Source organism: Triticum dicoccoides, chromosome 1B (assembly GCF_002162155.2).
Source record: "Triticum dicoccoides isolate Atlit2015 ecotype Zavitan chromosome 1B, WEW_v2.0, whole genome shotgun sequence".
Taxonomy (NCBI): Eukaryota; Viridiplantae; Streptophyta; class Magnoliopsida; order Poales; family Poaceae; genus Triticum; species Triticum dicoccoides.
Window position 1 is genome coordinate 20,149,199 of NC_041381.1, and position 27,340 is coordinate 20,176,538.

General features: G+C 46.5%; 3 protein-coding genes and 1 long non-coding RNA gene across 5 annotated transcripts in view; 3 read left to right on the top strand and 1 right to left on the bottom strand.

The window, feature by feature from the left end:
- The window catches only part of LOC119316671 (disease resistance protein RGA5-like), a 6,161-nt gene extending 2,968 nt beyond the window's left edge, over positions 1 to 3,193 (top strand). The window contains exons 2-3 of the mRNA XM_037591036.1: positions 1,011 to 3,052; positions 3,150 to 3,193. Coding sequence (XP_037446933.1) covers positions 1,011 to 3,052; positions 3,150 to 3,193 — 2,086 coding nt within the window. The remainder of the gene's footprint in view (positions 1 to 1,010; positions 3,053 to 3,149) is intronic.
- Positions 3,194 to 6,491: 3,298 nt separating this feature from the next.
- LOC119316660 (disease resistance protein RGA5-like) lies at positions 6,492 to 20,329 on the top strand. 2 transcript variants are annotated; one of them, XM_037591030.1, is made up of 6 exons: positions 6,492 to 6,804; positions 6,983 to 7,185; positions 7,314 to 8,203; positions 16,832 to 18,831; positions 18,945 to 19,016; positions 19,991 to 20,329. In XM_037591030.1, the coding sequence occupies exons 3-5, from the start codon at positions 7,377 to 7,379 to the stop codon at positions 18,983 to 18,985; spliced, it is 2,868 nt and encodes a 955-aa protein (XP_037446927.1). In that variant the 5' UTR covers positions 6,492 to 6,804; positions 6,983 to 7,185; positions 7,314 to 7,376; the 3' UTR covers positions 18,986 to 19,016; positions 19,991 to 20,329. The 2 variants fall into 2 exon arrangements, with proteins under 2 accessions (XP_037446927.1, XP_037446918.1); XM_037591021.1 differs by having other exon boundaries at positions 6,495 to 6,804; positions 7,309 to 8,203.
- A 3,502-nt stretch (positions 20,330 to 23,831) lies between these two features.
- LOC119299832 lies at positions 23,832 to 25,447 on the top strand. Its single transcript, XM_037576976.1, has 4 exons — positions 23,832 to 24,038; positions 24,152 to 24,391; positions 24,876 to 25,253; positions 25,331 to 25,447. The coding sequence occupies exons 2-4, from the start codon at positions 24,267 to 24,269 to the stop codon at positions 25,419 to 25,421; spliced, it is 594 nt and encodes a 197-aa protein (XP_037432873.1). The 5' UTR covers positions 23,832 to 24,038; positions 24,152 to 24,266; the 3' UTR covers positions 25,422 to 25,447.
- LOC119299838 lies at positions 24,547 to 25,456 on the bottom strand. The gene is made up of 3 exons (XR_005146289.1): positions 25,318 to 25,456; positions 25,037 to 25,215; positions 24,547 to 24,967 (listed from the first exon to the last, which is right to left on the bottom strand). It is a non-coding gene; the product is annotated as an uncharacterized LOC119299838 (long non-coding RNA).
- Between the last annotated feature and the right edge of the window lie 1,884 nt (positions 25,457 to 27,340).

The following is a 27,340-nucleotide window of genomic DNA, read 5'->3' on the forward strand; positions in this document are numbered from 1 at the left end:
CAAATCAGAGAATTTATATATATATAATATAGGTGTGAAATTTCAGGACTATACAACTATATATCCTTGACCCTCCCCTCCTTTATTGAAGTAGATAGTGAGAGCTTCTCGTTACAGTTGTTACGGTGGCTGAAATTTATTATCACTCGTTTAAGAAATCCATCTCAACATATTGTACATTAGACATACCAAAGATACTAAATAATGAGCATAATGAAAGTTGAAGCAAATAATGCACCGAGAAGTAAAGGAAGGGGAGGTAAACTTTACAATCTCAGAAACTATGCAAACGATGGAGTGCCGAACGAAAATAGTACCACACTCATGATCGACGGTTGTAGTCCACTGAACGATACACATACATGCCTACAACTATGTGTCATGCGGAAGTCGGCCATAAAATATCGTCCGTGTAGCAATGCTCTTACAATATTTTACTTCAAATTTCTTTCTTTCTCCAGCCCAACAAAATAAAGATTTTAAAGTGTGCATATCGCACCAAAGGCTACCCTAGAATTTTCCTAAGATATTATATGTTGGAATGATTACTCAACAGTTAAATGTGCTATTCACTATTGCACTCTATTTTCTCTTTACGCTCTTTTTGGAAACATACTATCAACAATATACACGAAAGGATAAGGCCATGCAATTTGAGTCTCCAGGAGGTTTATTAGCGTCCATATAGTAGATTGGTGGCCCAATCGGTACTCGGGTCTTTCCAATAGATCTACCTAAACTATTATAATATTTGAAATGTTCATCGATTCAGCAATTTGCTCTTTGTGTTTACTCCTTGAATCTTAAATTTGTAATTATTTTGTTTATCATCTGATTGGCACTTCGCAATGCATGCTTCTAAATCAGATTGTCTAGATTGAGACTCATGTTTCTTATTAGTTTGTTTTTGAACATACACATTGTAGATACATAGGTCCATCCATATATTCATAGAGCCCATAGCTTTGCCAGTCCAATAGACTTTACACTAATACTCTGAGTGGATGTAGGTACCTCGTCATAATTGACGATATATGGGATGAAAACTTGTGGAAAGACATCAATGTTGCTTTCTCTAACACGAACAATCTAGGCAGTCGGCTAATCACCACAACCCGCATTTTCAATGTCTCCAAATCTTGTTGCTCGTCGGCTGATGATTCAGTTTATGAAATAAAACCTCTCTCTACTATTGATTCCAGAAGGCTCTTCCATAAAAGAATATTTCCAGGAGAGAATGGATGTCCAAATGAATTTGAACAAGTGTCTAAAGATATTTTGAAGAAATGTGGTGTGGTACCACTAGCCATAATTACTATAGCTAGTGCTTTGGTTGGTGACCAAAAGGTGAAACCAAAGCGTGAGTGGGATATTCTACTCCAATCTCTTGGCTCTGGACTAACAGAAGATAACAGTTTAGCGGACATGCGGAGAATACTATCTTTCAGCTATTATGATCTACCTTCGCATCTTAAAACGTGTCTATTGTACCTATGTATATATCCAGAAGATAGGAAGATTGATAGAGATACACTAATATGGAAGTGGGTGGCCGAAGGATTTGTCCACCGTGGAAAGCAAGGGACTAGCATGTTTTTGCTTGGATTAAATTACTTCAATCAGCTCATTAATAGAAGTATGATCCTGCCAATATATAATATTATAGGCCAGATATATGCTTGTCATGTACACGATATGGTTCTAGACCTTATCTGCAACTTGTCATATGAAGCAAAGTTTCTTAATGTATTGGATGGCACTGGGAATAGCATGTCTTCACAAAGTAATGTTCGTCGTTTGTCCCTTCAGAATAGAAATGAAGATCATTCAGCCGAAGCTCTCACAAATATCATAAGTATGTCTCGAGTGAGGTCAATTACTATCTTTCCACCTGCTGTTAGTATCATGCCAGGTCTATCAAGGTTTGAAGTTCTGCGTGTACTTGATCTGTCAGGCTGTCATCTGGAAAAAAGTAGCAGCCTGCAGCTTAACCTCAAGGGTGTTGGACACTTAATACACCTAAGGTACCTAGGTCTAGCACGTACTAAAATTAGTGAACTCCCGGCTGAGATAGGAAACCTGCTGTTTTTGGAGGTGTTGGACCTTGAATGCAATTACAAGCTACGTGAACTGCCGTCCACCTTTTGCAAGTTGAGAAGATTAATCTTCCTACGTGTTCATATGTGTGAGGTTGCTCCGGGTGTGTTGCAGAATCTTAAATCCATCGAAGTGTTGTGGTATATCAAGACATCTCTGAACATTTTTGTGCAAGAGCTGGGAAACCTAGCAATGCTTAGGGAGCTTGGTATTTGCTTCAAGGATGGTAGTTTGGATTTGTATGAAGGTTTTGTGAAGTCTCTGTGCAACCTACAGCACATCGAAAGCCTAACTATTTCTTCCAATTTCAGAAAAGCATCTTTTGAACTGATGGATCTCTTGGGAAAACACTGGGTGCCTCCTGTACATCTCCGTGAATTTCTGTCACACATGCCTATTCAACTATCTACAGTGCGAGGGTTGATAAAAAGAGACCCCTCGCATCTCTCGAACCTCTTTGAGTTAATCCTCCGGTCAGTCAAGGAAGTGCAGCAGGAGGACCTGGGAGTCATTGGGGGGTTGCTATCCCTTCGTCGTCTCTTCATACAGACCACCCAACAAACACAACGGCTGCTAGTCATCGATGCGACTGGATTCTCCTGTCTGTTACAGTTTGAGTTGAATTGTGGATCAGCAGCGCAGATAGTGTTTGAACGAGGAGCTATGCCAAGGGCGGAAGATGTTAGGTTCAGCCTCGGCGTGCGGGTGGCGAAAGAGGATGGTAACTGCAGATTCGACTTGGGCGTGCGGGGAAACCTGCTCTCTCTTCGGCGGCCCGTCTATGTTGATGTGTATTCTGCTTTCGATGTGGGCGTGCGGTTCCTGCGTTATGTCTGTTACATGTATTGTGGTGGAGTGACGGTTGGGGAGGCAAAGGAAGCAAAGGCTTTGGTGAGGCACGCGTATCCTAATCATCGGGATATTGATATTCTTATGAGGCCAGATATACTGGAAGGTATTTATCTGCTTGTGTCTCGTGCTCGGTAATATCCTGATTATATATGAACGTTTCTCCTTTTTTCTTGTTCGACCAAAATTTTAAATCTGCCCAGACGCTCCTGATGATGATATCTGTGAGGAAGAAGAAGAGGATTGATTCTCCAGGCAGTTTGTACATGGATCAATGCACACCTGTATCAGGTAATGTTTCCGTCTTCTCGTTTCTTTACATGGATACATGCTTGGTATGCTTTATGTACAATATCCTGGCTTAATTTCTTGATTATTGACATTTCCTTTCCCATTAGGAGCCGAGAGGAATGACGAATAGATGTCCATCAGATCGAATGAAGTGAATTCATTTGCTGCTTGTTCAGGATTCGACTTTGGGAGAAATGCTCTGATCCTTCCTCGCTCATGTACAGTATGTGCACTGAGCTCACCTGGATTTGTTTTGCAACGTCGATCCTTTTGGTACGGTATGTCAGTACAATGTAATGAGGTCAAGTCAGGGCGGTCATCAGAACTTCTATCAGTGTTATCTTGGGGGAGATTATGTCAGGCTTGTATGGTTCTTCCCCAGAAGTTTTAGTTCAATCTAGATGTCTTGTAATGTATTAACAAGGGTTGTCGACATTGTTTCTGGTTAAGAAATTCTTCATATGAAGGTGAAAATAAATTGCACCAGCTCAGAGCGAAGTTAAATTATCACTAGTAGCTAGTAGCTACACACAACACCGGAAAGAAGATGACAAAGATGCCTCTCTATAAAGAACCTCAGCTTCACTGTGAAAGAACAAAGAAAAAACTGGTTCGGGACTAATAAGTGCTCCCAGCCAGGTCAATGTATTTTTTTCCTTTTGTGAGGGAACTGAATGTAATTGTGGGTCCTTTCTGAATTATGTCCATGCTGTTTTGCACGGACTTGTGTTTTTAAGACATCAGCATGATTTCTTGCTTCAAAGTTTTCAGGTTGAAACTCGTGTCGGTGTTCCCCCAAGAAATTGTTTCGTGTCATGCTGTTGGCCCTGTAATTCTTCACGACAATCACTCCACCGGCTTGCATCAGACATATTTGAGTGTGTCATGACAAAGAAGAACACAACATGCACATTCATGATTTCCACTTGCATACACTTTGATCCGTCATTTGCACCTGTAAATTTTAAAAAAAACTATATTTCCGAGAAGCAAGAAATGATTGGTAACTGATCGATAGGCCGATCAATTCCGAAGCAGCACTATGGGATGAACTATTTTAATTTGATCCGAGATAGCATGTTGTTTTGTTGTGCGTGCCTTCTCATCATTGTGGGCCGCTATTGATGTCCGTGAGATGGTTGCATGCGCTAGTTAGTTACGCTGTCTGTCCCTTGCGGCTTTCATGCATTTCTGTGATGAAATGGCGCTGCTGTTCAGCTCTCGCGCATCGCAGGGCACTGCTATATGTGTGATACATACGCGGGGCGACCCTCAGGGTTTTTTCTTTTTCTTTAGAAGAACCCTAACATTTTGTCCTTTTTTTTGAGGGAAACCCTAAGGTCTTGTCGACTTGTATTTTTGCTGTAGTTGCCCCAGTACAGGAATACATGCACAAATCCGCCTCGTTTGGATGTTGACATTCGGACCAAGAATTTGGCATTGGCATTGTTTGGCCCGAATGCCGATGTTTGGATGGCCTAGACATTCATGTGAGGAATTCGGGCCCGATATCGAGAGGCCAACCCAACCACTGGCGTGACCCCTCCACAAATTCAGAGCCCTCACCCTCTGTATTTGGCTGAATTGTCTTTCCTCTTCGTTGTTCCTCGCATGCCGCACGCGAAAAGGAAATAGGCATTGCGCCGGCCGCGGGAGATTGAGCTCGGCCCTCCCATGCGCCGCTCCCGACCGATGGCTTCTAATATTCAGGCAAGCACATCGCTCAGGCCACCGGTGCTTCTTCCCCGACGGGTGACAACAGTCCTCCGGCGGTCCAGCCATCCCCGGCCTTGCCGCTGACCGCCGCCGTGGTTCCTCGCACCACATCTGCCGGATCCCTGCCTCTGCCTACTGCTGGATGGCACAACGTTCTTGGCCGAATCGACCCATGCGTGGGCGCGTGGCAATGGCAGTGCGGGAGCCAGCGGCTCAGAGCCGAGCACTACATGCCTCAGGCTCAGCGTGAAGGAGCTTCTGCAGCAGCTCGAGTGACCTCCCCGGCCACAACCTCCTCCTTCCACCTCGGGTCCTCGGCCACCACCTGCAGATGTCCGCCGTGGAGTAAGGCCACCACGCCCATGAGCTGCTCGACAGAATGCCACCCATTCAGTACAGGCATATTGTGACACTCTGCAGTTGTCAAGTTTTAAAACGGATTCCCAGCCATTCACCCCATTCATCTTGGCGTATACCATGTAGATGCAGTGCAAGATTTGTAGTGGCTAACTATAGATTATGTACTCTTACAAATACAAATGTAACTGGACCCAACTCGTGGTCTTGCTTATGTTGCAGATTTAGTAGTACAGTACTAATTTTGTACTGTCATTTTTTATGTGATATACAGTGGTCGACTTTAAAACTGATACATCTTTGTACGTTGCATGTGCTGTATAGACGACGACGAATTGTGAATGTTGAGAAAGTGACAAATTTCACACATTGTACATCCAAACAAAAATTGGAATTGGTGCTCCCTTTGGATTCCAAGTGCCAAATATATGCACATCCAAACATTAGAATTGATATTGAATATCAATATCAATGTCTTGGGATATTGACATTGGAGCCAATTCAATGCCAAGCCTTTGAATGTCTACATACAAACGGAGTGTTGGTGAATTTTCGCCAGGCCTATATCTGGCCCGCTGTATGACTCGTCACGCGGGGAAGGGTTTTCATGCGAACGATTTTGTTTCACTGGGATTTGCCACCCAACGCGAACGATCATTCGTTCGGATTGCCCATAGATTTTATCCAGAAGGAAAGTATCAACTAAATCCACGTATAATAAGTGGTAATAAATAGGGACAATGAGTCGTAACCACCACCGTCCACGACTCTAGCTTTGTGGTCCGTTGATATCACCTTGTTCGATCGCCTCCTCCACGAACTTTTCTGGCGACGTGTCCGGCCGGTGCGACCACGTCTTTCCGGCCGTGTGTGTGGATGATATTCGGTAGCAGTTGATTGAAGGAATGGACCGAGTCCACGGTAGTGACCCGAGGGAGGACGTGGACGTACGAAGATGTGGGGAAGGTCGGTCCTATACTCTCTAGTCCATGCACGTCGCCAGCAGCATCGTCCTCGTCCCCACCGGCGCCACCACCGCCAGGGTAGGTCTCCACCTTCGTGGACCGCCCGCACCCTCCTCCACGGACTTTTCAGACCAATTAATTCCGGCAGGTCGGCGACGACGACCACTTCTGGTGGTGCTGATGCATACGGGAGGCATGATTCAGTGAATGAATTGATGCGTACGCGTCCTGTGCTTGTCATTCCAGCGATATGCCAGGGGCGTTCTCACGACCCAGTCATTTGCGCCTCACCTCTCCCTCGTTAAATTTGTAGCTCTTCCCAATCAACTGATATATATCCCTCACTCTAGCTAGCAATTTCCTCTCAACCAAGTGTGGTTCTTGGTCTTCCTCATCTTCACCCAGTGCTCCCTTGCTCTCATCTCCGTCTCCTCCATTGCGCTGCCTTGTTGGTGATCTATTTTCATCCAACCTCCACTGAGTGCTCGCCCCTGCCAACTCACCGCCAGAGACCTTGGACACCCGTGGGGTATGTTTCCTGCCGATATGTTTCCACCTAAAGTAGCAATGCTTTGATCTAAAAAGTGATTACTTCTCCTGCTTCAGAGTCTGATCCATTTGTGAGGGCAGTGGAATCTTTCTTGCTTTTCTGCTCTAGTTAATCTGCTGATTTGCTACATATTATAATTTCTTACTTATTCTTCCAGATCGAGTGAAGCGACCTCCACGTGGAGAGAGAGAGAGAGAGAGAGAGAGAGAGAGAGAGAGAGAGAGAGAGAGAGAGAGAGAGAGAGAGAGAGAGAGACTGCCGCGGCTGCTGTGTTGTCTCCTCCATACCCAGGTCGGGTGCGGCGACCCTCACGCCTCTAGTGCGCCCCCGCTGTGTTCTGCTCCGCCGTGAAGCATCAAGGTAGGCTTGGTCCAGATCTCGCAGTTTGGATTGGCAACTCGGTTCTAGAGCTCTTTGAAATTAAACCTTCACACTGTTTCCATTGGATTACAGCTCCCCTTATGTTAAGCTTTAATTTGGCAGCTCAGTTCTAGAACACCTTCAAGACCTTTTTCATCGGATTGGTCCAGACAACTCGTCCTCCTGCTCTCATGAATATTGTCACGGGTGCCATGGGCAGCCTGATCCCCAAGTTGGGCGAGCTGCTCATGGATGAATACAATCTGCACAAGAGCATCAAGAAAGATATCGAGTTCCTCCGGAAGGAACTTCAGAGCATGCACGCTGCTCTCACCAAGGTTGGTGATGTGCCACGAGACCAGCTCGACAAGCAAGTCAAGCTCTGGGCCGATGAGGTCAGAGACCTGTCATACGACATGGAGGACGTCATCGACAAGTTCGTCGTACGTGTCGATGGCATTGAGCCTCACGAAAACACCAACAGATTCAGCGGGCTTATGGAGAAGATGGTCGGCTTGTTCAAGAAAGGCAAGAATCACCATCGGATAGCTGACGCCATCAAGGAAATCAAGGAGCAACTCCATGAGGTGGCTGCTAGGCGTGACCGGAACAAGGTCGATGGTATTGCTCCAAATCCAACAGAAGCAATTGCTATCGATCCTTGTCTCCGTGCTCTGTACACAGAAGCAGCAGAGCTCGTTGGCATCTATGGGAAGAGGGATCACGACCTCATGAGTTTGCTCTCCATGGAGGGCGATGACATATCTAACAAGAGAATAAAGAAGATCTCCATTGTTGGATTTGGAGGATTGGGCAAGACAACTCTTGCTAGAGCGGTGTACGAGAAGATTAAAGGTGATTTCAATTGTCGGGCATTTGTCCCCGTCGGTCAGAACCCTGACATAAAGAAGGTTTTTAGGGATATCCTCATTGATCTCGGCAACCCTCAGTCAGATCTTGCGATATTGGATGAAAGACAGCTTATCAACAAGCTTCATGAATTTGTTGAGAATAAGAGGTATGCATCACCTACAGCAAGAATTACACTATTATGATATGTTTGTTTCCTATGTTAATTGTAATATTAATATTGTATAAATAAATGGTATTCTCACCCAGAAGGGTTCATAATAATTTTTTCATTAAGATCACCTTTGCTAACATAATGCAACTTGCACTAAACTGCAAGGCTTATAGGCATTTAGTTTCATGCTTGTATAAGTATATATGTTTGATCTTCCCTCCTTTATCTAATTTTTTTATGAGCCATTATCTAAATAATTAGTAAGCACTTCTTGTTGTCTTTGTTACGATGACTTAAACTTATTGGCAGTGGTCCAAAAAATCCATCTGAACATTTTACAGTAGACCAAATTAAGTGATTGTAAGGACAACTGTAACAAATAATACACCAAAAGGAAAGTAAGGAAAGAGGAAAATAAATGTGACAAATATTTAAATCAAATTTATTTCTATCTTTCTCCTATCCCACCCATTTTTCAAACACATATTTTCAAAGGGTGGCAACGTGCCCCAAAGACTACCCTTGAAAATTCCTAAAATATTTGTGTATTTTGATTGATGACCAAACAAGTTAATTGTGTTTCATTATCACATTATATTCCATGCATGCCTTTTTCTGGAAACTTACTGTCAGCAAAGTACAAACGAAAGGTTAATGCCACACAATTTCAATCTCCAAAAGATTCATTAGATACCACGGTCTTTCTGATGTATCAGTACCAGGGTCTTTCCCATATATCTACCTGGACATTTGAACTTCTGTATTAGTTGCATTCTACATATGGTCACTGATCCAACACCTTGCTAGTTGTGTTTTACTCCCTTGAATACCAAATATTTAGAACACTCTCCTTCTGAATCCTTCTGAAGAGGGTATTGGGATAGTCCCCCCGCCCCGAGCCGCTCCCGCGAGCGTCCCCGGGGCCAAACCCTAGCCGCCGCAGCTCGGGCCTCCCCTTCAGACCTTCCTCTCCCGTTTCCGCCGCTCGGCGCGGCCGCGTCGAAATAGGTGGCGGCGGGGCGTTCTTCCCTCTCGGCGTGTGCGGCGCAGGACGCGGGTCCAAACGGCGCGCGGGGGCGTCAGGCTGCCGCGGGGCCTGGCGGCGCAATGGCGGGCGGGCGGGGCAGTCGTTCCTCTGCTTGGCAGCGGGTGGCGGCGCTCTGGCTCCTTGTCGACGCGCGGTGGCTGCGGGGCGGCGTCCTTCGGGTGGTGGTGCGAGGGTCGTCCGCATCCAGATCTGGCCAGGTCTAGCAGCGACGGCCGTAGGTTGGTCAGGGCTACGGGCAGCAAGGCCCACGACCGTCTCCTCCCCGCTGCTTGCTAGGGTAGGGGAGGCGTGGTGGTGCGGACTGGGGGCGGCGGCCGCCTGCATCTGGCGGTGGCTTTTGTTGCTCCTTGGTGTCGGGGGCTTCGATTGGCTTGGGCTGCGCTCGGCTGGGACCTCCGTGCGGTTTGAAGGAGGTAATAGCATCGTGGTTGGTGGCGGTGGTGGCGATGCGTGCTGGCTGGATCTGGCGTTGGGGGTCGGCCGGCGGCGTGTGGCACCGGTGGTGCATGCCCAGCGGCTCAGGCGCTTGGAGCTTGCCGGGCAATGCGGGTAGTGCAGCGGTCGGGCGTGGCCGCTGCACCGGCCGTGGGCGGCGGCGTGGGGAGGTTCGGTGGTGGTGGCCTCCCGGTGTCGTGTCGGCTTCACGGTGGCTCGACGGATCTGCCCGCGGCAGCGACCGGCTTCTATGGCGTCGGCTCGTCTGCGTTCGGACTGTCTCGGCCTTCGCCCCATCTCCTCATCGCCCGAGCGCTACTCCCATCAAAGGGCTGGTCCTCTCCCAGCTCAGCTGCAGTCCGCCGCTCGTCTTGCGCCCGGTGCTGCAGGATCGATCTCGTCTCGTGCATGGTGCAGCAAGACCGAGCTCGTCTCGCGCACGGTGCAGCAAGACTAACCTTGTCACCCTCTCAGTGTTGCAGGACTGAGCTTGTCTCGCGCTCGGGGCAGCAGGACGGGTCGGTGGATGCCAGTTTTGGCCGGCCTATTGGGTCTCGACACTGGGGGCTGCCCAGGGGTACGAAAGGTGGGACCTTTCCGCTCGTCTCTTTCGTTGGGGTTGTGGTGGGTCTCAGGTGAGGTGGTGTCAAGGTCTTGGATGCCGGGGCGGCGACCCTGGTGGTGGTAGCGTGGTGCTCTTGGGTAGAGCCCGTGCCGTGGTGCTGCCCGGTCACCATGGCCGTGTGGGCGGCGTGGTTCCCGGGGTGTGGCGTTCGGTGGCGGTGAGTGATGGCCGAGGTGAAAACCTGTTCTATCTTCGGACGGACCGGCGGCGGCGAAGATCGTTCCCTTCTTGAAGGCGTCGTCGCGGCTCTCATTGCCCGTCATGCGGCTCCAGGGGAAACTCTGATCCTTGGATCTGGTAGTGGCGGCGCTGCTGTGTCGTACCCTTCCTGAAGGCGCCGCCTTGGAGCACATGGTTCATCATATGTAGCTTCATCTCGTCACGGTGGTAGTGCTAGGGGTGGTTGCTGCGCTCAGCGCCTATGTATCCTACTCTAGGTGTGTGTGCGTGTGTTGTAGTGGCGTGCATTTGTACTGGGTGCTTGTTGATCGGTGCTTTATATGTAAAGCGGGGCGAAAGCCTTTTTCGATAATATCAAATATTTATTCACTTTGTTCATCATTTGATTGGAGGCTCATAATGCATGCTTCATGAGAACCAGATTATCGAGTTTGAGACGCATGCTTCTTACTAGTTTGTTTCTGAATATACTAGATGACCCGTTGCGCCAATGGCGCAAAGGCCGAATGTAAGCCAATTATTGTGAGAGAATGCATTAATATATTTGTTGCATGAAAAGAATAGCTCATATACTATATGTAGTGAGCACATAAGATTGAAAACGATGCACTAAGTCATGTAGGAAAGTAATCTTGACTTTCTGCAGATGTAGTTGTTGTTGAAGAGCGTTTGTAAAATAAACAGGAATGTAATTGCTTTTAATTTATTGCATACACTGTGATCGGAAGACGTGATCAGGGGGAAGCTCAGATGAAAGCATTGAAGCAAAAGCATGCATAAAAGGAAGCGTGTTTCTTGAGTCATAGTTTTCAGGAAACAGTAGCAGAAGAGGAGTTCTTCACATATATATACAATAAGCGGTGATAAACCGCTTTTCACTATAAAGAGAACAATATAATCTAAAGATGATAGACTACATTACACAGTACTTTTCACCATAGAAGCAGCAGGGGAAGACTAAAGTTTATATATAGCTTGCTCGGAGTTCTCCGAAAGGGGAAAGATATTGGTCTCATTGATGCGAAACAAAAGGTGGCTGTTTTCGTAACCACCAAAGCATGCAGGCCAGGATACATTGACCAGAGTCTACCAGAAACTATTTCTGGTTGCTTCGAGGCGGTGCTCAAAATTATAGGATGTCCGATGTCGCTCGGAAAGATAAACATCTTTTTTAATTATCTCACAAATAAAAATAAGGATGTTCTCTGAATAAATTAATATTGGTTTCTGTAAGAGAAATTCAATTAAATGGTCAGCATGATACCCTTCCAGCGTAGACTTCGCTTGATAAGCAAGCAAAATATAGAAGATACCTTGACAAAGAAGAGATATTACAGTTATTAGCATACTGCACCATACCATTAATCACAGTTGCAGAATAAGTAGAACCAAAGAAACGTTAGTCGTACCGTATGTACATATCTAGATAACGGCATGGAAGAAGTGCTCCATGGAAGAACTACTACCTCGCTTTCTTTGGTGCGCCAACTCCCTTGGCGGCATTGCCTGTTCTGAATTTGATCAATTAGCAAAAACAATGACACGTTAACAACTTTGTTCCTGGTGATAAAGGCTAGATCTTCAGAATGTTGTATACACAGGAAGTGCATAAAGATTAGACACAGAAATTGCAAGACAACATAAACAAACAGAAGACTCATTGAACCCTAGCACATAGGAAACCAACTCCATAGATAATCAATTTGCAGGCGCATGCAACAGGAAAGAAATGGTAATACACATAAAAATGCTAAAGGTACATATATATTTTACTGACCCTCTCATGAATCTAGAAAGAAAAGTCTGATCAAACAGCATTAGACGCATCAGTGAAGAGAGAAAACATAGTCAACATACAAAGGGAACAATGTTTTTCATTGTAAAGAAGGGAAGGCTTCGTAAATTCCTAAATGGGAGGGTAGTATTACTGTTTAGGCATCTAATCTGCAATTTATTAGCGAGTAACTAAATAGTAAAAGGCTGTGTTTTTTTTGTGAGTAAGTGATTAATCTGCATATATCAGTGAGGTACAGAACAGGAATTGAGCCTGGTAACAAACCCGCACTCAGTAAATTTGTAACTGTTGTGACCAAGAAGCAAGCAGAAAAATAACTGAACCTTACAATATTTTCAGCAGTGGCACCTTCTTCAGTCTGAGAGGCCACTTTGATAGCAGGGGCAGAATCATTTAATTGTCTGCGTTCTAATATGGTTTTTTGGTGTCTAAATAGACGATCAGCAATACAACATCGAAGCCAAGCTAAATAAAAAATAGTGGTATAGTAGGCAACCTTTCCAAAACAGCAGAAACTAAATAGGATTTTGTTAGCGTTGGTATTCTAAATCAAAGCTGAGATTTCCCAACAAAATTGCAATCTGGGATCACATAGACTGTAGTATTAGAAAGGACATATGCAAGTAATTCTGTATGATTAATTATCAGGGCCAGTTGAATTGGCAGGATCATACACTAATCACAATTATCATCCCACTTTGTTTTATATTTAACGTCATAAAAGATTCTACATATTAAGATGCTGCCTAGTACATAGTCAACATGCTAAATGAATGGTTAGAGTCAAAAGACTTGGGGTCTGTTTGGTTCATACAGTACATTAAACCAAGCCCTCCACAGCAGCAACACCGACACAAAAACGGCAGCGACGTGAGCGCAACACACAACAAGCTCAGAACAAAGGAGAGCACGACACTTCTTGGGGGACAACATTCAGTGAAGCATCTAATCTGTATTTTGAAAGTGAGTCACCAATAGAAGTATTTGAGAGCCAAGAGCAAACTATTTTGAGAGCCAAGAGCAAACTATTGACTCTAATCACCAGGCTGTAATAAGCATGAGCAGAACTCAAAATAGTGAAAGGATGAGAATCGAATAAATATCACTTCATTATTTCTTTCCTAACTGAAGCAAAAACAATCTCTTGCCCTGCCGGCACACAAACAAGGTGCAATCACACAGCCCAAACCTCATTTAGTTTCAACACATGTTCTTCATCAATTGAATTCTAGGGAAGACAAGAAAATTGAGAGAGCAAGAGACGTTGTAGAAGCCGGTACCTGCGGAGCTGCAACACCATCTCAACCATCTCTTCGCCGCCTTGAGCTTGAGGGAGGAGGGCCGGCGGCCTGGCGTCGCGGGTGGCCCGAGCTCTTCCTTCTTGCCGCTGTCTAGCGCTGCCACACGAAGCACCGCCATCAGAACCCCGGTGCAGAGGGAATCACCAGGCTGTAATAAGCATGAGCAGAACTCAAAACAATGAAAGGATGAGAATCGAATAAATATCACTTCATTATTTCTTTTCTAACTGCAGCAAAAACAAATCTCTTGCCTTGCCGGCACACAAACAGTGTGCAATCACACAACCCAAACCTCATTTAGTTTCAACACATGTTCTTCATCCATTGAATTCCAGGGAAGGCAAGAAAATTGAGAGAGCAAGAGACGTTGTAGAAGCCGGTACCTGCGGAGCTGCAACACCATCTCAACCATCTCTTCGCCGCCTTGAGCTTGAGGGAGGAGGGCCAGCGGCCTGGCGTCGCGGGTGGCCCGAGCTCTTCCTTCTTGCCGCTGTCCAGCGCTGCCACACGAAGCACCGCCATCAGAACCCCGGTGCAGATGGAATCACCAGGCTGTAATAAGCATGAGCAGAACTCAAAACAGTGAAAGGATGAGAATCGAATAAATATCACTTCATTATTTCTTTGCTAACTGCAGCAAAACAAATCTCTTGCCCTGCCGGCACACAAACAGGGTGCAATCACACAGCCCAAACCTCATTTAGTTTCAACACATGTTCTTCGTCCATTGAATTCCAGGGGAGGCAAGAAAATTGAGAGAGCAAGAGACGTTGTAGAAGCCGGTACCTGCGGAGTTGCAGCACCATCTCAACCATCTCTTCGCCGCCTTGAGCTTGAGGGAGGAGGGCCGGCGGCCTGGCGTCGCGGGTGGGCCGAGCTCTTCCTTCTTGCCGCTGTCCAGCGCTGCCACACGAAGCGCCTCCATCAGAACCCCGATGCAGAGGGAGAGCACGCCAAAGTAGGATGATATCAACAGCCAAAGTAGGATGCAGTGTTATTTGGACTTGGTAAAGAAGTTACCCTCTTCTTAATTTTTTGCAGTGGAGTAATCTAGCAATTCAGCAGCACCCGAGTTTTGGCGACCTTGATTTCTTCTTCAACCATCAACGAAGCCTTGACGCAAACATGTTCACGTTTAACAGAACCCTATTAATAGAAATATTCCAAATTAAGGAAAAGTAATCATGGTAAAATCTTAATTCATGAACAATTTGAGATGTTGAGCATATTGTTTGCTTCTCAAAGAGTGTGCCAAGATTGATGCTCTCGGGATAGAAATCAACTCGAATACAACAACTACTATCAGACTTGCTGCACGTCTCTCGACAACAAGCTGTGCTGGGTCCTCGATCGTAGCAAACAATGTTACCAAGTCCATCCACCACATTAGGACACATACTGAGATAAAAGGGTAAGAAGATACTTGCCCTTTCCATGGCGTAGGCAGCATCAGTCAGCACGGTGGAGCTGTGCCATAGGGTGGGCGCTGGATCGGAGACCAGCGAGGCTATTCGTGAGTTGGGTGGACTGGCAGCTCGCGTCGGCATGGAAGAAAGCAATGCTTTGCGGGTGTCTCGCCATGCCGCGGACGTGGCCTTGACGAATCCGCTGATCATTAAATTTTCCATGACCATGAAAAGATAAACATGAAGGTCGGGCATAGGCTATAGTTGGATGCATATACAGGACGATGCCTAACAAAGATCCAGTACAATTTGTTCTAAACCTAATCGATTGGTGAGCCGGTCATTACTGACCCAAATTAAACTGAAGGTATGACATTACAGAAGCATAAATTCAGAAATGGAAGAACTCAAATGTATTTGTTCAGTTCAAGGAATGTGTGAGTTAAAATAGACTGCTCCTAACGAAGTCGTTGGTCCCACTTCTACCGGCACACATACATACGCCGATTGAGCGCAAATAGAAGGCAATCGCCAACATATGCAAACTAAAACGTAAAGAATCAAATCTGTTACAGAGAAAAGGATACTCGCTGGGAGCCGTCATCGTGCATCATCTACAGCCTCCATCACCCACCTGCCGAGGACTCCATCCGCTGCATGACTGCACGAATGGCCTCCTATTTTGCCACAGCAAGGTGGAACCAGGTGTAGATGTCGTCACCCACCCGTTGAGGCCGCCGTCCTGTTGAGCGATGACAAGGAGGAAAAGGTGAAGCGCACGCAGGGGGCTGGGTGTTTTGGTGTGGAAAAACAGAGATAATGAGAGATGGGGAAGGGATCTCACCACCTTAAACTTGAGCTCGTGGACGAGCCGTCCTCTGCTGCTCCGCCTTGAACACCTCGAGCACCCCCTCTGTCTTCGTCCTCTCACCTTCTCGAGTAGATCCATGACCATCTCCTTCCCCTCCCACCTCAGCCCTCCCTACCCTCAACTATGCAGACTCGGCTACAGCCCCTCCTCGGCGACCTGGAGCAAGGGCCTACGAGGAGAGCGGCACCAATCCTCGCTCAGGCCGACGCCGGTGGAGTCCCTCTCCAATTCGAAGCCACACCTCCCTCTCTCACCTGCAGATTGAATCCAGCACCGCCGCCATCGTCGGCCAGCTCATGGAGTCCAGCCACCGCCGCCCAAGATGTTGGTTGCTGCTCGCCTCATTTCCCCTCCTCCTCTGCCGTCACCCCAGATGCCGAGTCCCGATCGAGGCCGCACTCCTCGGCTCGAGGTCCTCCGGCTGAGGCCGGATCAAGGTCGTGCTCTTCGAGGCCGGCCACGCGGGGGAGCCCGTCCCGCGCGAACCCAGAGCAGGCGGTGGAGACGGGTTCGCCCGCGAAGCGCTTGGCCACAGCAGCCTGCGCCCGAGCGATGGGAAGGCGAGGAGGAGGAAGAGGCGAGGCGGTGGAGAAGTAGCAGTCGGCGGCGGGGCTCCTAGGGCGCAGGAGGAGGAGGTGGGAGGGAGTGGCGGCGGACGAGGGAGGGAGGAGCGAGGGGCGTGGGGCTATGGATCGGGGCTAGGGTTCGATGCCGTTTTCTACCCTGCGCGGTGCAGTGATTTTTCCGCTCGCCTGGTGCGCTGCACCCCATGTGCGGCGTGGTGCGGTGGTTTTCTTTCCCTCGCGTAGTACCGTGCGCTGGAGGCATCGGTTGTGCCTAGCACTTCTTGAGGCTTTATAGGTTAGATGCCCTTATAGATGTATAGTTCCACCCATATATTCATATGACCGTCAACTTTGTGATGTTATAGACCTGACACTCATACCCTGAACTAATGTAGGTATCTCGTCGTAATTGATGATATATGGGATGAAAAAATGTGCGAAGGCATCAACTTGGCTTTCTCCAATAGGAATAATCTAGGCAGTCGGCTAATCATAACAACCCGCATTGTTAGTGTCTCCAATTCATGTTGCTCGTCTGCTAACAATTCAATTTATCAAATGGAACCACTTTCTGCTGATGACTCCAGAAGGCTCTTCTATAAAAGAATATTTCCAGCCAATAGTGAATATCCAAATGAATTTGAACAAGTGTCTAAAGATATATTGAAGAAATGTGGTGGTGTACCGCTAGCCATCATTACTATTGCTAGTGCTTTGGCTAATGGCCAGCATGTGAAACCAAAGCGTGAATGGGATATTCTGCTCCAGTCCATTGGCTCTGGATTAACAAAAGATAACAGTTTAGAGGAGATGCGGAGAATACTATCTTTCAGCTATTATGATCTACCCTCTTATCTGAAAACTTGTTTGTTGTACCTATGTATATATCCAGAGGATAGCAAGATTTATAGAGACACACTGATATGGAAGTGGGTGGCCGAAGGATTTATCCACCATGGAAAGCAAGGGACTTGCCTGTTTTTGCTCGGATTAAATTACTTCAACCAACTCATTAATAAAAGTATGATCCAGCCAATATATGATGGTATAGGACAGGTATATGCTTGCCGTGTACATGATATTGTTCTGGACCTTATCTGCAACTTGTCACATGAAGCAAGGTTTGTTAATATATTGGATGGCACTGGGAATAGCGTGTCTTCACAAAGTACTGTTCGCCTATTGTCCCTTCAGAATAGAAATGAAGATCACCAAGGCATACCTCTCAGATATTTCACAGGTATATCACATGTGAGGTCAATTACTGTCTTTGATCCTGCTATTACTATCATGCCAGCCCTGTCAAGGTTTGAAGTTCTACGTGTACTTGATTTGTCGTATTGTAATATGGGGAAAAGTAGCAGCGTGCAGCTTAACCTCAAGGATGTTGGGCATTTAATTCACCTAAGGTACCTAGGTCTAGCAGCTACTGGAATCAAGGAACTTCCAGCTGAGATAGGAAGCCTGCGGTTTCTGGAGGTGTTAGATCTTCAATACAATGATCAGCTACAGGTGTTGCCGTCGACTGTTTGGAGGTTGAGTAGATTAATCTGCCTACATGTTGCTAAGTGTGAGGTTACTCCGGGTGTGTTGCAGAATCTTACATCCATTGAAGTATTGAAGGAGATCCGGGCCTCTCAGAATATTATTATGCAAGAGCTTGGCAACCTAAAAAGGCTAAGGGAGCTTGAGATCTACTTCAACGATGGTAGTTTGGATTTGTATGAAGGTTTCGTGAAGTCTCTGTGCAACCTACATGATATCGAACGCCTACATATTAATTCCAATCCGGGAGAAATATTTCTTGAACTGATCGATCTCTTCAGAGAACACTGGGTGCCTCCTGTACATCTCCACGAATTTGTCTCCCGCATGCCCAGCCAACTCTCTGCACTGCGGGGGTGGATAAAGAGAGACTCCTCGCATCTATCGAACCTCTCCGTGTTAATCCTCTCCAAAGTGAAGGAAGTGCAGCCGGAGGACGTGGAAATCATTGGGGGCTTGCCGTCCCTTCGTTGTCTCCACATATGGAGCACCCACCAAACACAACGGCTGCTAGTCATCCGTGCAGAAGGGTTCCGCTGTATGGTAGACTTTTACTTGAATTGTGGGTCGGCAGCGCATATAATGTTTGAACCAGGAGCTTTGCCGAGGGCGGAACAAGTTTACTTCAGCCTGGGCGTGCGGGTGGCGATAGAGGATGGTAACTGCGGTTTTGACTTGGGCCTGCAGGGGAACCTGCTCTCCCTTCGGCGGGATGTCATTGTTTGGATGTATTGTGGTGGAGTGAAGGTTGGGGAGGCCAAGGAAGCGGAGGCTGTGGTGAGGCGCGCCCTCGACGCCCATCCCAACCATCCCAAGATTTATATTGATATGCTCCCGTATATAGCCGATGGTACTCAAGTCCCATCTAACTAATTACTTGTGCACTTACGTATGTGTTTTTTTCTCAATAACGGACTTACCTTATTGCTTTCTGCGTGTATTTTGATCTCTAAATCTCCCAAGGTGCTCATGATGACAATTTGTGTGAGGACGAGGAGAACTGATTTCTGACGTAGGGCATCAGGTGTGCTCTCGGTATGTACGTATTTACTTATCATATCTTCCACTACCCTTCTTTCTCCATCTCTAGAGCTCAGCTTGTTGCTACATTGATAATCTGCACTTCACCAGTGGTATGGAAATTACAAAGATTTGAAGGTATCTTACAGAAGTTGCTTAGGCATAAGAAACTGAGAAAAGTGAAGTTGGCAGTAGTGTAGTCTTAAACTTGCTCAATCGATCTCATTTTGTGGCAAGGTCTAATCAAACTAAGGATTATTTTGATGCAACTTTTTTTAATATAATTGGCAGTGGGGAGAAAAGTGGATTTGGGGAAGATTTATGGAAAGGGGATGTTGTTTTAGGTGACAAGTAATCCAGGCTATACGATTTATCTTTATGGAAGCATGTCTCTGCAGCTAGAGTGCTAGCTTTCACTAATTTCACTGCTCTAAAATATAGAAGGAACATAAATGGTGAAGCCGGCCCAACAAGTGAATCAGTTACTTGCTGATTGTTTACTAATCTATGTCATCAGTTACTTGCTGATTGTTAAGGCCATGGCCTTACAAATAAGCATGATTCGCTCAGATGGATTTTAGAGAAAAATGGGGTATTTTCTATGCATTCTGTATAATTGTATATAGCTTTGAATGCTCAACAAGTGAAATGGCCTTGTGGAAAATTTGGTACTTAGAAGCTCAACTTCAGATCAAATTATTTATGTGGATAGCATTCAGTAAAATAGTATTTTAACCAGAGAAAATCTGAATCATAGAGGTAGGAAAATTGTCTTATTTTGCAGTAGAAAAGAGTATGTCAAACACTATGCGATGTGCTTCTGGTTTTGACATAGTTCCTGTTAGCATGGAGGGATTTTTCGATTTGGTGATGAATTTCAGGGGTAGTCAGTCATGGATTCCATTCAGCTTGAGAAAATTGCATACTGGATGCTTCATTCATTGGTCTAGCTTACACGGAATGACGGAAAAGACTTGTGCGATGTGCAGGTAGCAGGGGCGCACAGGTTACTGCTGGTCAGCCCGGATCATGCAAAGAACTGAAGGATGAAGAAGTTCTGAGCTGGGCTGGAAGTTGTTGCTTTGAGATGGCAGCCGTTTGTAGAAAGAGGTGTCGAAGTAAGGATATTGTAATGGACTTCGGTGTTGCTTTGTTTTGCATGTTGTTTTTTCTTTTCTTATAAGCTGAACCCAACAAACCTGAAGGTGTATTATCATATTTGTAATGACTGAAATCGGAGGCTTCATTGAGCTCCTTAGTTTAGGTGTGGGATTTGTTACTTAAGAAAATACTAATTATCAGTTAACTGATTTTGATTTGGATCTAAATCGAATTTCTTGTCCAATGAATGTGTGACGTCAGTGTGCATTTGTTTTAGTCCTGGTTGAAGAAAGTCCGACTGATTTTCCATTGGGTCTCAGTCAAATTGAGTTGCTGGTCTGCTCTCCACCTAAATTCAGTTCTTCTCTTGAGGGGATTAGGGATTACTCCGACCGAAATACTCTAAAAAGAAGAATACGGCTGCACTGGTAATGCCCAGCACTACCCATCTCAAAAAGTGCTGCTGGTCAAATATGGTATTCTTCTCCTCCAAAAAGAAAAAAAAAGACACAGCGATGCAAGCGTGTTAGATGACTTGGCCAACGTGGTCAGCCCACGTTCGACGCCACGATCCCCACCTCGTTTCAGGCCGCAGTTGCCTTTCTCTCATGTATATGTATTATGTAATACCTCTATGTACTCAAGACTATAACGAAAGCACTCTATCATCTTCATGGTATCAGACGCAGTTTGGTCCTCCTCTTTCCTCGCCATGACCAACCCCGCCGGCCAACCCCCCTGTCCCGTCACCGGTGGTCAGCCCACTCCTCCAGCAAGCCATGGCGGCCAGCCAACTCTTCCCGCCGGCAATGGCGGACAGCGTCCTCTTCCCGCAGGCAATGGCGGCCAGCCAACTCTTTCCGCTGGCAATGGCGGACAGCCTATTCTCGCCGCCGGCAATCCTCCACCCACCACTATCACCATCCCCTCATCCCTCTCCTTCAGCGATACAATCACAGATATCACCCCTTTCATCCCCATAGTTCTCGACCTCCACAGCCACAATTATTATTACCGGCGCCATCTCTTAGAGATACATCTGGGCCGGTGCTCTCTTCTCCACCATATCACCGGCGATGAGCCACCCGCCCCACATAACCCCGTTGGATCAAGGACGACCTCGACATCATACAGTGCTTGTACACCCGTATCTCCACCGAGCTCTTCAATCTCGTGGTCACCGATGGCGCCTCCTCCCGCGACATCTGGATTGAGCTCCACGGTCTCTTTCAGGACAACCGTGACGCCCGCGTCTCTACTCTCAACACCGAGCTCCGCACCATCACACAAGGCGATCGTCCGGTGGGTGTCTTCTGTCAGCGCATCAAGGCGAACGGTGATGACCTTCGCGAACTTGGCGAGGTGGTTGCTGATTGCTCTCTCATTCACGGTCTCATGGGCGGCCTCGACGGCCGCTTCGCTCAGCAAGCCACCCTGATCCCTGTTCTTCGTCCTCTTCCGACGCTGGCCGAGGCCTGCTCCATGCTTCAGATGGAGGAGCAAAACCAAGCTCACAAGGCCTGCAAGGCCCGCTAGAAGATGAACCTGTTTCACACTTTGGCGCGCCTTGCTGCACCTTCATCGGCGTCAACCCCGGCGGTGGCTCCTCCAGCTCCACAACCACCCCCTGGATGGCGCCCAAGTCCTAATTACAAGGGCAAAATTCCCATCTACCGTCCTCCCAAGCAAGGCCAGTCGTCTGTGGCATCGTCTTCGACGCCTGCTCCGCCACCTGCTATGACGTCCCCGACATCTTCATCGGCTCCTCCTGCTTGGCGCCCGTCGCACGACCCATGGAAGGGACTTGTACAGGCCTGGCCCATGCCCTGGTCTGCCCCTCCTCCACATGCCTATGCTACATATGCTCCATTGTACAATGTTGCGGCCGCCCCGATGGCATCATCTGTGTACCCGTACGGCGCCGTCCCGGCTCCACCGGCATCTTCGAGCTAGGATTCAGCACCACCGGCACCACCGTCCTCTACACCACCGTACTCGCCGGCTGTTTCATCTTCAGCACCACTAACTTGGATCAGGCGGCCTTCCACTACTAGGGAAAACCTTATGCAGAGAGGTATAGCAGTAGGGCTGGTTAAAACAGAGCGCTACTACTATTTGGTAGTAGCGCGTTTCCATAAAGCGCGCTACAGCTATAGTTATAGCAGTAGCGCGTCTGCTGAAAAAAGCGCTACCATTATAATTCTCACCCTGTTCGCGGTAGGCTAGGAATAGTAGTAGCGATGTCACATAAAGCGTGCTACCACTAAGTGCGTTGTAGCAGCGCGTTTCTTGCATAGAGCGCTACTACTCAAAAAGAAAATAAAATAAAAAAGAAATAGAAAAGTAATAAAAATGAAAAAAGTAGAAAAAAGAGAAATGAAAAAAAATGCCCTTAACAAAACGCCTCCAATTAATGTCTGTGTTGTAGTGATTGAGCACTGTAAGTGTAACGTGCTGTGTGTTGACATTATTTCATTTTGGACGAGAATCATGGGAAAACGCCTCCAATTAATGTCTGTGTTGTAGTGATTGAGCACTGTAAGTGTAACGTGCTGTGTGTTGACATTATTTCATTTTGGACGAGAATCATGGGAACAGGGCGGAAGCCAGTTGCTCCAAAAAATGTTTAGCGATCTTGGAGAAAACAAGGTGAATCGAGAGCCTTGACAAGATGAATATTTTAGTTCCATGGTACTTTTCCATAATACATGGATACTTTTGTAAATAAGTAAACACTTTTAAAAACATCATTATTTTGAAAAAAACATACATGAACATTTTTAACCTAGGATATTATTAGTCATGCATTTTCCTACTCAGTCTTGCAACCATCAAGAAGATGATTCATCAAGCGGCTGTGATCTGCAATCCGTATTGTGTTGTTCATGACGTAATGTGTCAACTGATGGAGCTCACCCCCTAGCCAATGTCTGCGAAAATTCTCCCCATATACCGTGTTGACAAACTCAGCAACTGTATGACGCATATGGCTCACAAGTATCTGCTCTGCCGGCGCCGGGAGTGAGTGCAACAGCAGCTGCATCAACTCGCAGTCGTGCCAGTCTTGCAAGGACATGTACACCCAGCAGTGCACCACCTACTGCAACGCCAACTACAGCTGAGCAAGCAGGCCATGGCCATACCCACATGTTAGTGCGTGCTTAAGTGTAGATCTGCAATTGCTAACCGATGGAGTGGTGAAATGTACAAGTTCTTTTTCCTAACAAATAAAGGAGTGTCTATGTGATTCCACTTTCTCATGTGAAGTAAGAAAGAAAGATGAATGCCCATATGATGAGCAACAGGTCCCCTCTCGATAAATTACTGACGTTTCTTTGGGAAATAACTACCGATGTAATATATACTCCTTCCATTCCTAAATATAAGGCATTTTAGAGAGCCTAATACGGAGGGGCGTTTTGAAGCCCGGGCCCAGCTGCTCCCATAATCTGGCTCGTTTGTTTTGGTCTCGGGATGTGAACAAATCCAGCTAGCTTTTTTTTTTGAGAAATACAAATCCAGCTAGCTTGTCAGATACGAGCGAGGAGAAACAAAAGAAACCCACAAATACGGTAGGAAACAGTACGCAAGACGGGGGACGGCGGGGCGTGGCCGGACGGACGTCGCGGTGGCTGGATCTGGGCCGTGGACCAGGACGCCGGATAATGGGTCCGTGTGGCCGGTCGCAATTTACGCCGCATGTCGGTCGTGCGGCAAGTAATGAAAAAAAAAAGGTAGATTTGTCCTCCACTATCTCCTGGTTCGTCCTAGAGGGTCCCCTCGCCGCCGCGGTACCCTGGAGCCTGGTCACCGGGAAAAAAGGGAGAGCGTAGCGGGAGGCCGGCCAACCGGGTTGCGGCGGCGACCGTGCTCGACGACGGACTAACCAGTGATGGAGGGGGAGGGTATGGAGTTTCTACTTGACGCTGTTGACAGGTTGGTTCCCGGCCAGATCTGTGCAAAAATTGCTGTTCTACATAAGCGCCGGCGGCGTGGTTCGATCCTAGATATCTAATCCTTTTGCGGGCGACTCGCCGTTCGTATTGTAGGTTCCCTGCGCGTGAGGAATTTGCGGACAGCCTTGACAACCCAGCTTTTTCTGCTGGAGAAGGGGAGTGCAACTGAGGATGTGGGTGAGGTCAGTGGCGTCACTGAGCTGACTCAATGGAGGATGTAGGAGCAGCAGCGGCAACGCAACAAGGTGGCCATGCTTTACGAGCTGAATCTCCAACGAGGTCTGCACAATCAACAGGCAGAGTGAATCCACAAGCCCCCGGTTGGACAAAAAGGTGAAAACTCCTCTCTGCTGTTTGCACCTTGCACTGCAAAATTACTGTTAAATGCGTACCATACATACATGTCTCAATGCAAAAAGTGATTCAGAAGTACGTCTGCTGTCAGGTCGAAGGGTTTCTGGGGAAATGAATTAAAAAGTCAGGCCCAATATCGTGGTACTGCACTTGCCTTCAGATGTAGAATAAAATGACCAAGACTGTTATTCCGTTTCCAAAAATTATGAAACTGAGACAGAAACTAAGAAGAAACATGAAAAATGAATATAGATATCAGCACGCATCACAGGGGCCATCGTCTCTGGGGTGCGGTTGGGAAAACATCCCCGGTGTCCATTGTTTATTTGTATGCTATAGGACTGAGAACAAAATCCAAATCTAAAAATATGAAAACGAAAAAAGACAGAAAAATCATTTCGCTGGATTCTGAAAAAAAAGCAGAAATTAACTACATTCCCCCGTTTTGCTTCTTAATATGCAGGCTCCGGCTTGGAAGTGCACCACCTGACCGGGTGCCTTGCCCGTCGAGGATGAGCGCACTAGAAATTTCAATCCGCAAGTATGCAGAGCAACCTGATAAGAGCGTCGTTAAACCTGAGCTGGGACTTAGTTTTGATTCGTTGGGCGAGGCATTTCTATTACCTGTACTCTTGGGGTTGTATGGCAGCGGGAACAATCTGGGCAGCCCCGTTGCCGTGCTGGACTGCAAATCCATGCCCCGCTCGGTGCCATCCCGCTTGATGCTGCGCAGCAAGGATCTGCTCGTGGATCATCCTCCTGCAGTATGCGCGCTGGAACTCAAAGAAACGTCACTGACGGGCCTGCCAAAGGAGAAGAGAAAATCTCAATCATTAGCCAGGTACGAGCTGTGCCGAAAACAGATCCAGATTTATAATTTTTCATGCTCAATGATTCCAAAACACCTCGTCGCTGCAGAGAGGGCATGCCATCAAAGGGAGCAGCCAATCGGCTGGGACAGGAAGGGAAGATGAAGACGATGTGGACATGGCGGCGCGGACGAGGTTGAACAATGGCGATGGCCAAACAGGGGCGAGCTCGGGAGAGTAAATGGAGGTGGGTGGTGTGCTGGCTAGAGTGAATGAGCTGGTTGGGCTGGTGGGCATTTATGGAGCTGGCGCTCCGACGCCGTTTTGTGCTGAATCTTGCCTCATACGGCTCATGCAGGCTCAGATGTGGTGTCGAGCCGTCGCACCTCTAACAGGGCCACGACGTGCCGTCTCCATAAATGCACCTCTGACACGCGAGCCAGAAAAGACATATACGGCCTGGAAATACATGAAGACACACAGATCTTGGCGCAGACCATCGGTGTGGATTTCGGGAGCAGCTGAGCCCGAGCTCAGAATAGAATTTTCGGCCTAATACGGACTACATACGAAGCAAAATGAGTGAACATACACTCTAAAATATGTCTATATACATTCGTATGTAGTCTGTATTAAAATCTAAAAAAAGGCTTATATTTAGGAACGGAGTGAGTATGTTTTAGCATGACTGTATATTACTTTTTCACTAGTACAAAAATGGCTATCCTCCGGCGGTCAAAATGGGCGCTAGAGATGGGCCAAAATGGAACAACCACTTCTGATGTATGGCGGTCAGAATGGGCTCTAGAGATGGGCCAAAACGTTACCCGCAAATTTTCTCAGGCATCTATCAGCAAACAGAAGGGGCCAGTCCACAGACACTAATGCTGGAGGGTTCCATCCAAGGCTGCCTGCACACATTTGAAACACTTCTTCAATAAACTAGATGAAATTCATGCAAATTCAATGGATTTCATACAAACAGGACGAAAACATTTACATTTTGGACATATTTTAACAAAAAAAGTTAAAAATATGTGTACGTCCAACCGTGTCCAGCTCCACTCACATGACACAGATACCCTACACTAGTGTATGGCCGGCCGAGTCGGATCCCTTTGTCTTTCCCATGTCCGGCAGTCCGCTCATCGGGCCCGTCTAGGGCCTGAAGGTATATGCTTCATCCTCCGCCTCTAACCATGTTGGATGGCAAAAGACCACCCGGTCCGAACGTATGCGGGCAGTTTGAGGGTTAGTGTTGGAGATGGCCTAACATGATGTGCCCCATTTCTTAAGATGCACCTTCTGTTTTATGAATCAAGGAGCCTCTCCCTCTGCAACGACTATATCTTGCCTTTAGCGAGAAGATAGGTTGTCTCGCTGAAGGGCGAGCATGAGCGCGACCGGGGCGACCCATTTAGTGCATTTTCTCGTTCCTATACTCGCTCACTGAAGGTTCGCTTTAGGTACAATTTTCTCCAGGTTCTTTGTCGTTTTCTTTTATGATTTCTTCGGTTCTTCACTTGTTTTTATTCTATTTCTTCGAAATGCTTCGTTTTTCTTTTATTTTTCTTGATTTTATTTGGTTTCTTCTTTTTCTCGTCATGCTTCAGTTTTTTTTGTTTGGATTCTTTCATCGTTTTTATCCCTTTTCTTTTCTTTCTCTTTTTTCTTCGGTTTTTGTTCATTTGTTAGTTTTCAATGTTTTATATTTTTCTTTCTTTCTTTTATTGGTTTTTACTGTTTTTCCATTTCTTTTTGCATTTGTTTCTTGGGTTTTCATTTTTCTTTTTCTCTTTCCTTTGGTTTCTTTCTCAGATTTCATTATTTCCTTTGTTCTTTTTTCTTTTAGTCTCCTGCTACATTTTTTGTATACCTCAAGAACATTTTTCAAATACACACTCTAACATTTTATAAATACATGGTTAACATTTTTATACACATTTAAAACATTTTCACAATGCTTGGTTAACATTTTTCAAATGCAATATTAAAAAAATTAATGCATGATCAATATTTTTTCGATACACACTTTTAAACATACTTCAAATACTTGATTAACATTGAAAATACAATAATAACATTTTTAACACATGGTCAATGTTTTTTCTATACACAT

Excerpts from the sequence above, each read along its gene's own strand:
- LOC119299832 (XM_037576976.1), top strand. The coding sequence starts at position 24,267 with ATGGAGGATGTAGGAGCAGCAGCGGCAACGCAACAAGGTGGCCATGCT. Across the intron at positions 24,392-24,875 it reads GCCCCCGGTTGGACAAAAAG|GCTCCGGCTTGGAAGTGCAC; the intron begins GTGAAAACTCCT and ends CTTAATATGCAG. Across the intron at positions 25,254-25,330 it reads AAATCTCAATCATTAGCCAG|AGAGGGCATGCCATCAAAGG; the intron begins GTACGAGCTGTG and ends TCGTCGCTGCAG.
- LOC119316660 (XM_037591030.1), top strand. The coding sequence starts at position 7,377 with ATGAATATTGTCACGGGTGCCATGGGCAGCCTGATCCCCAAGTTGGGC. Across the intron at positions 8,204-16,831 it reads GAATTTGTTGAGAATAAGAG|GTATCTCGTCGTAATTGATG; the intron begins GTATGCATCACC and ends GAACTAATGTAG. Across the intron at positions 18,832-18,944 it reads GCTCCCGTATATAGCCGATG|GTGCTCATGATGACAATTTG; the intron begins GTACTCAAGTCC and ends AAATCTCCCAAG.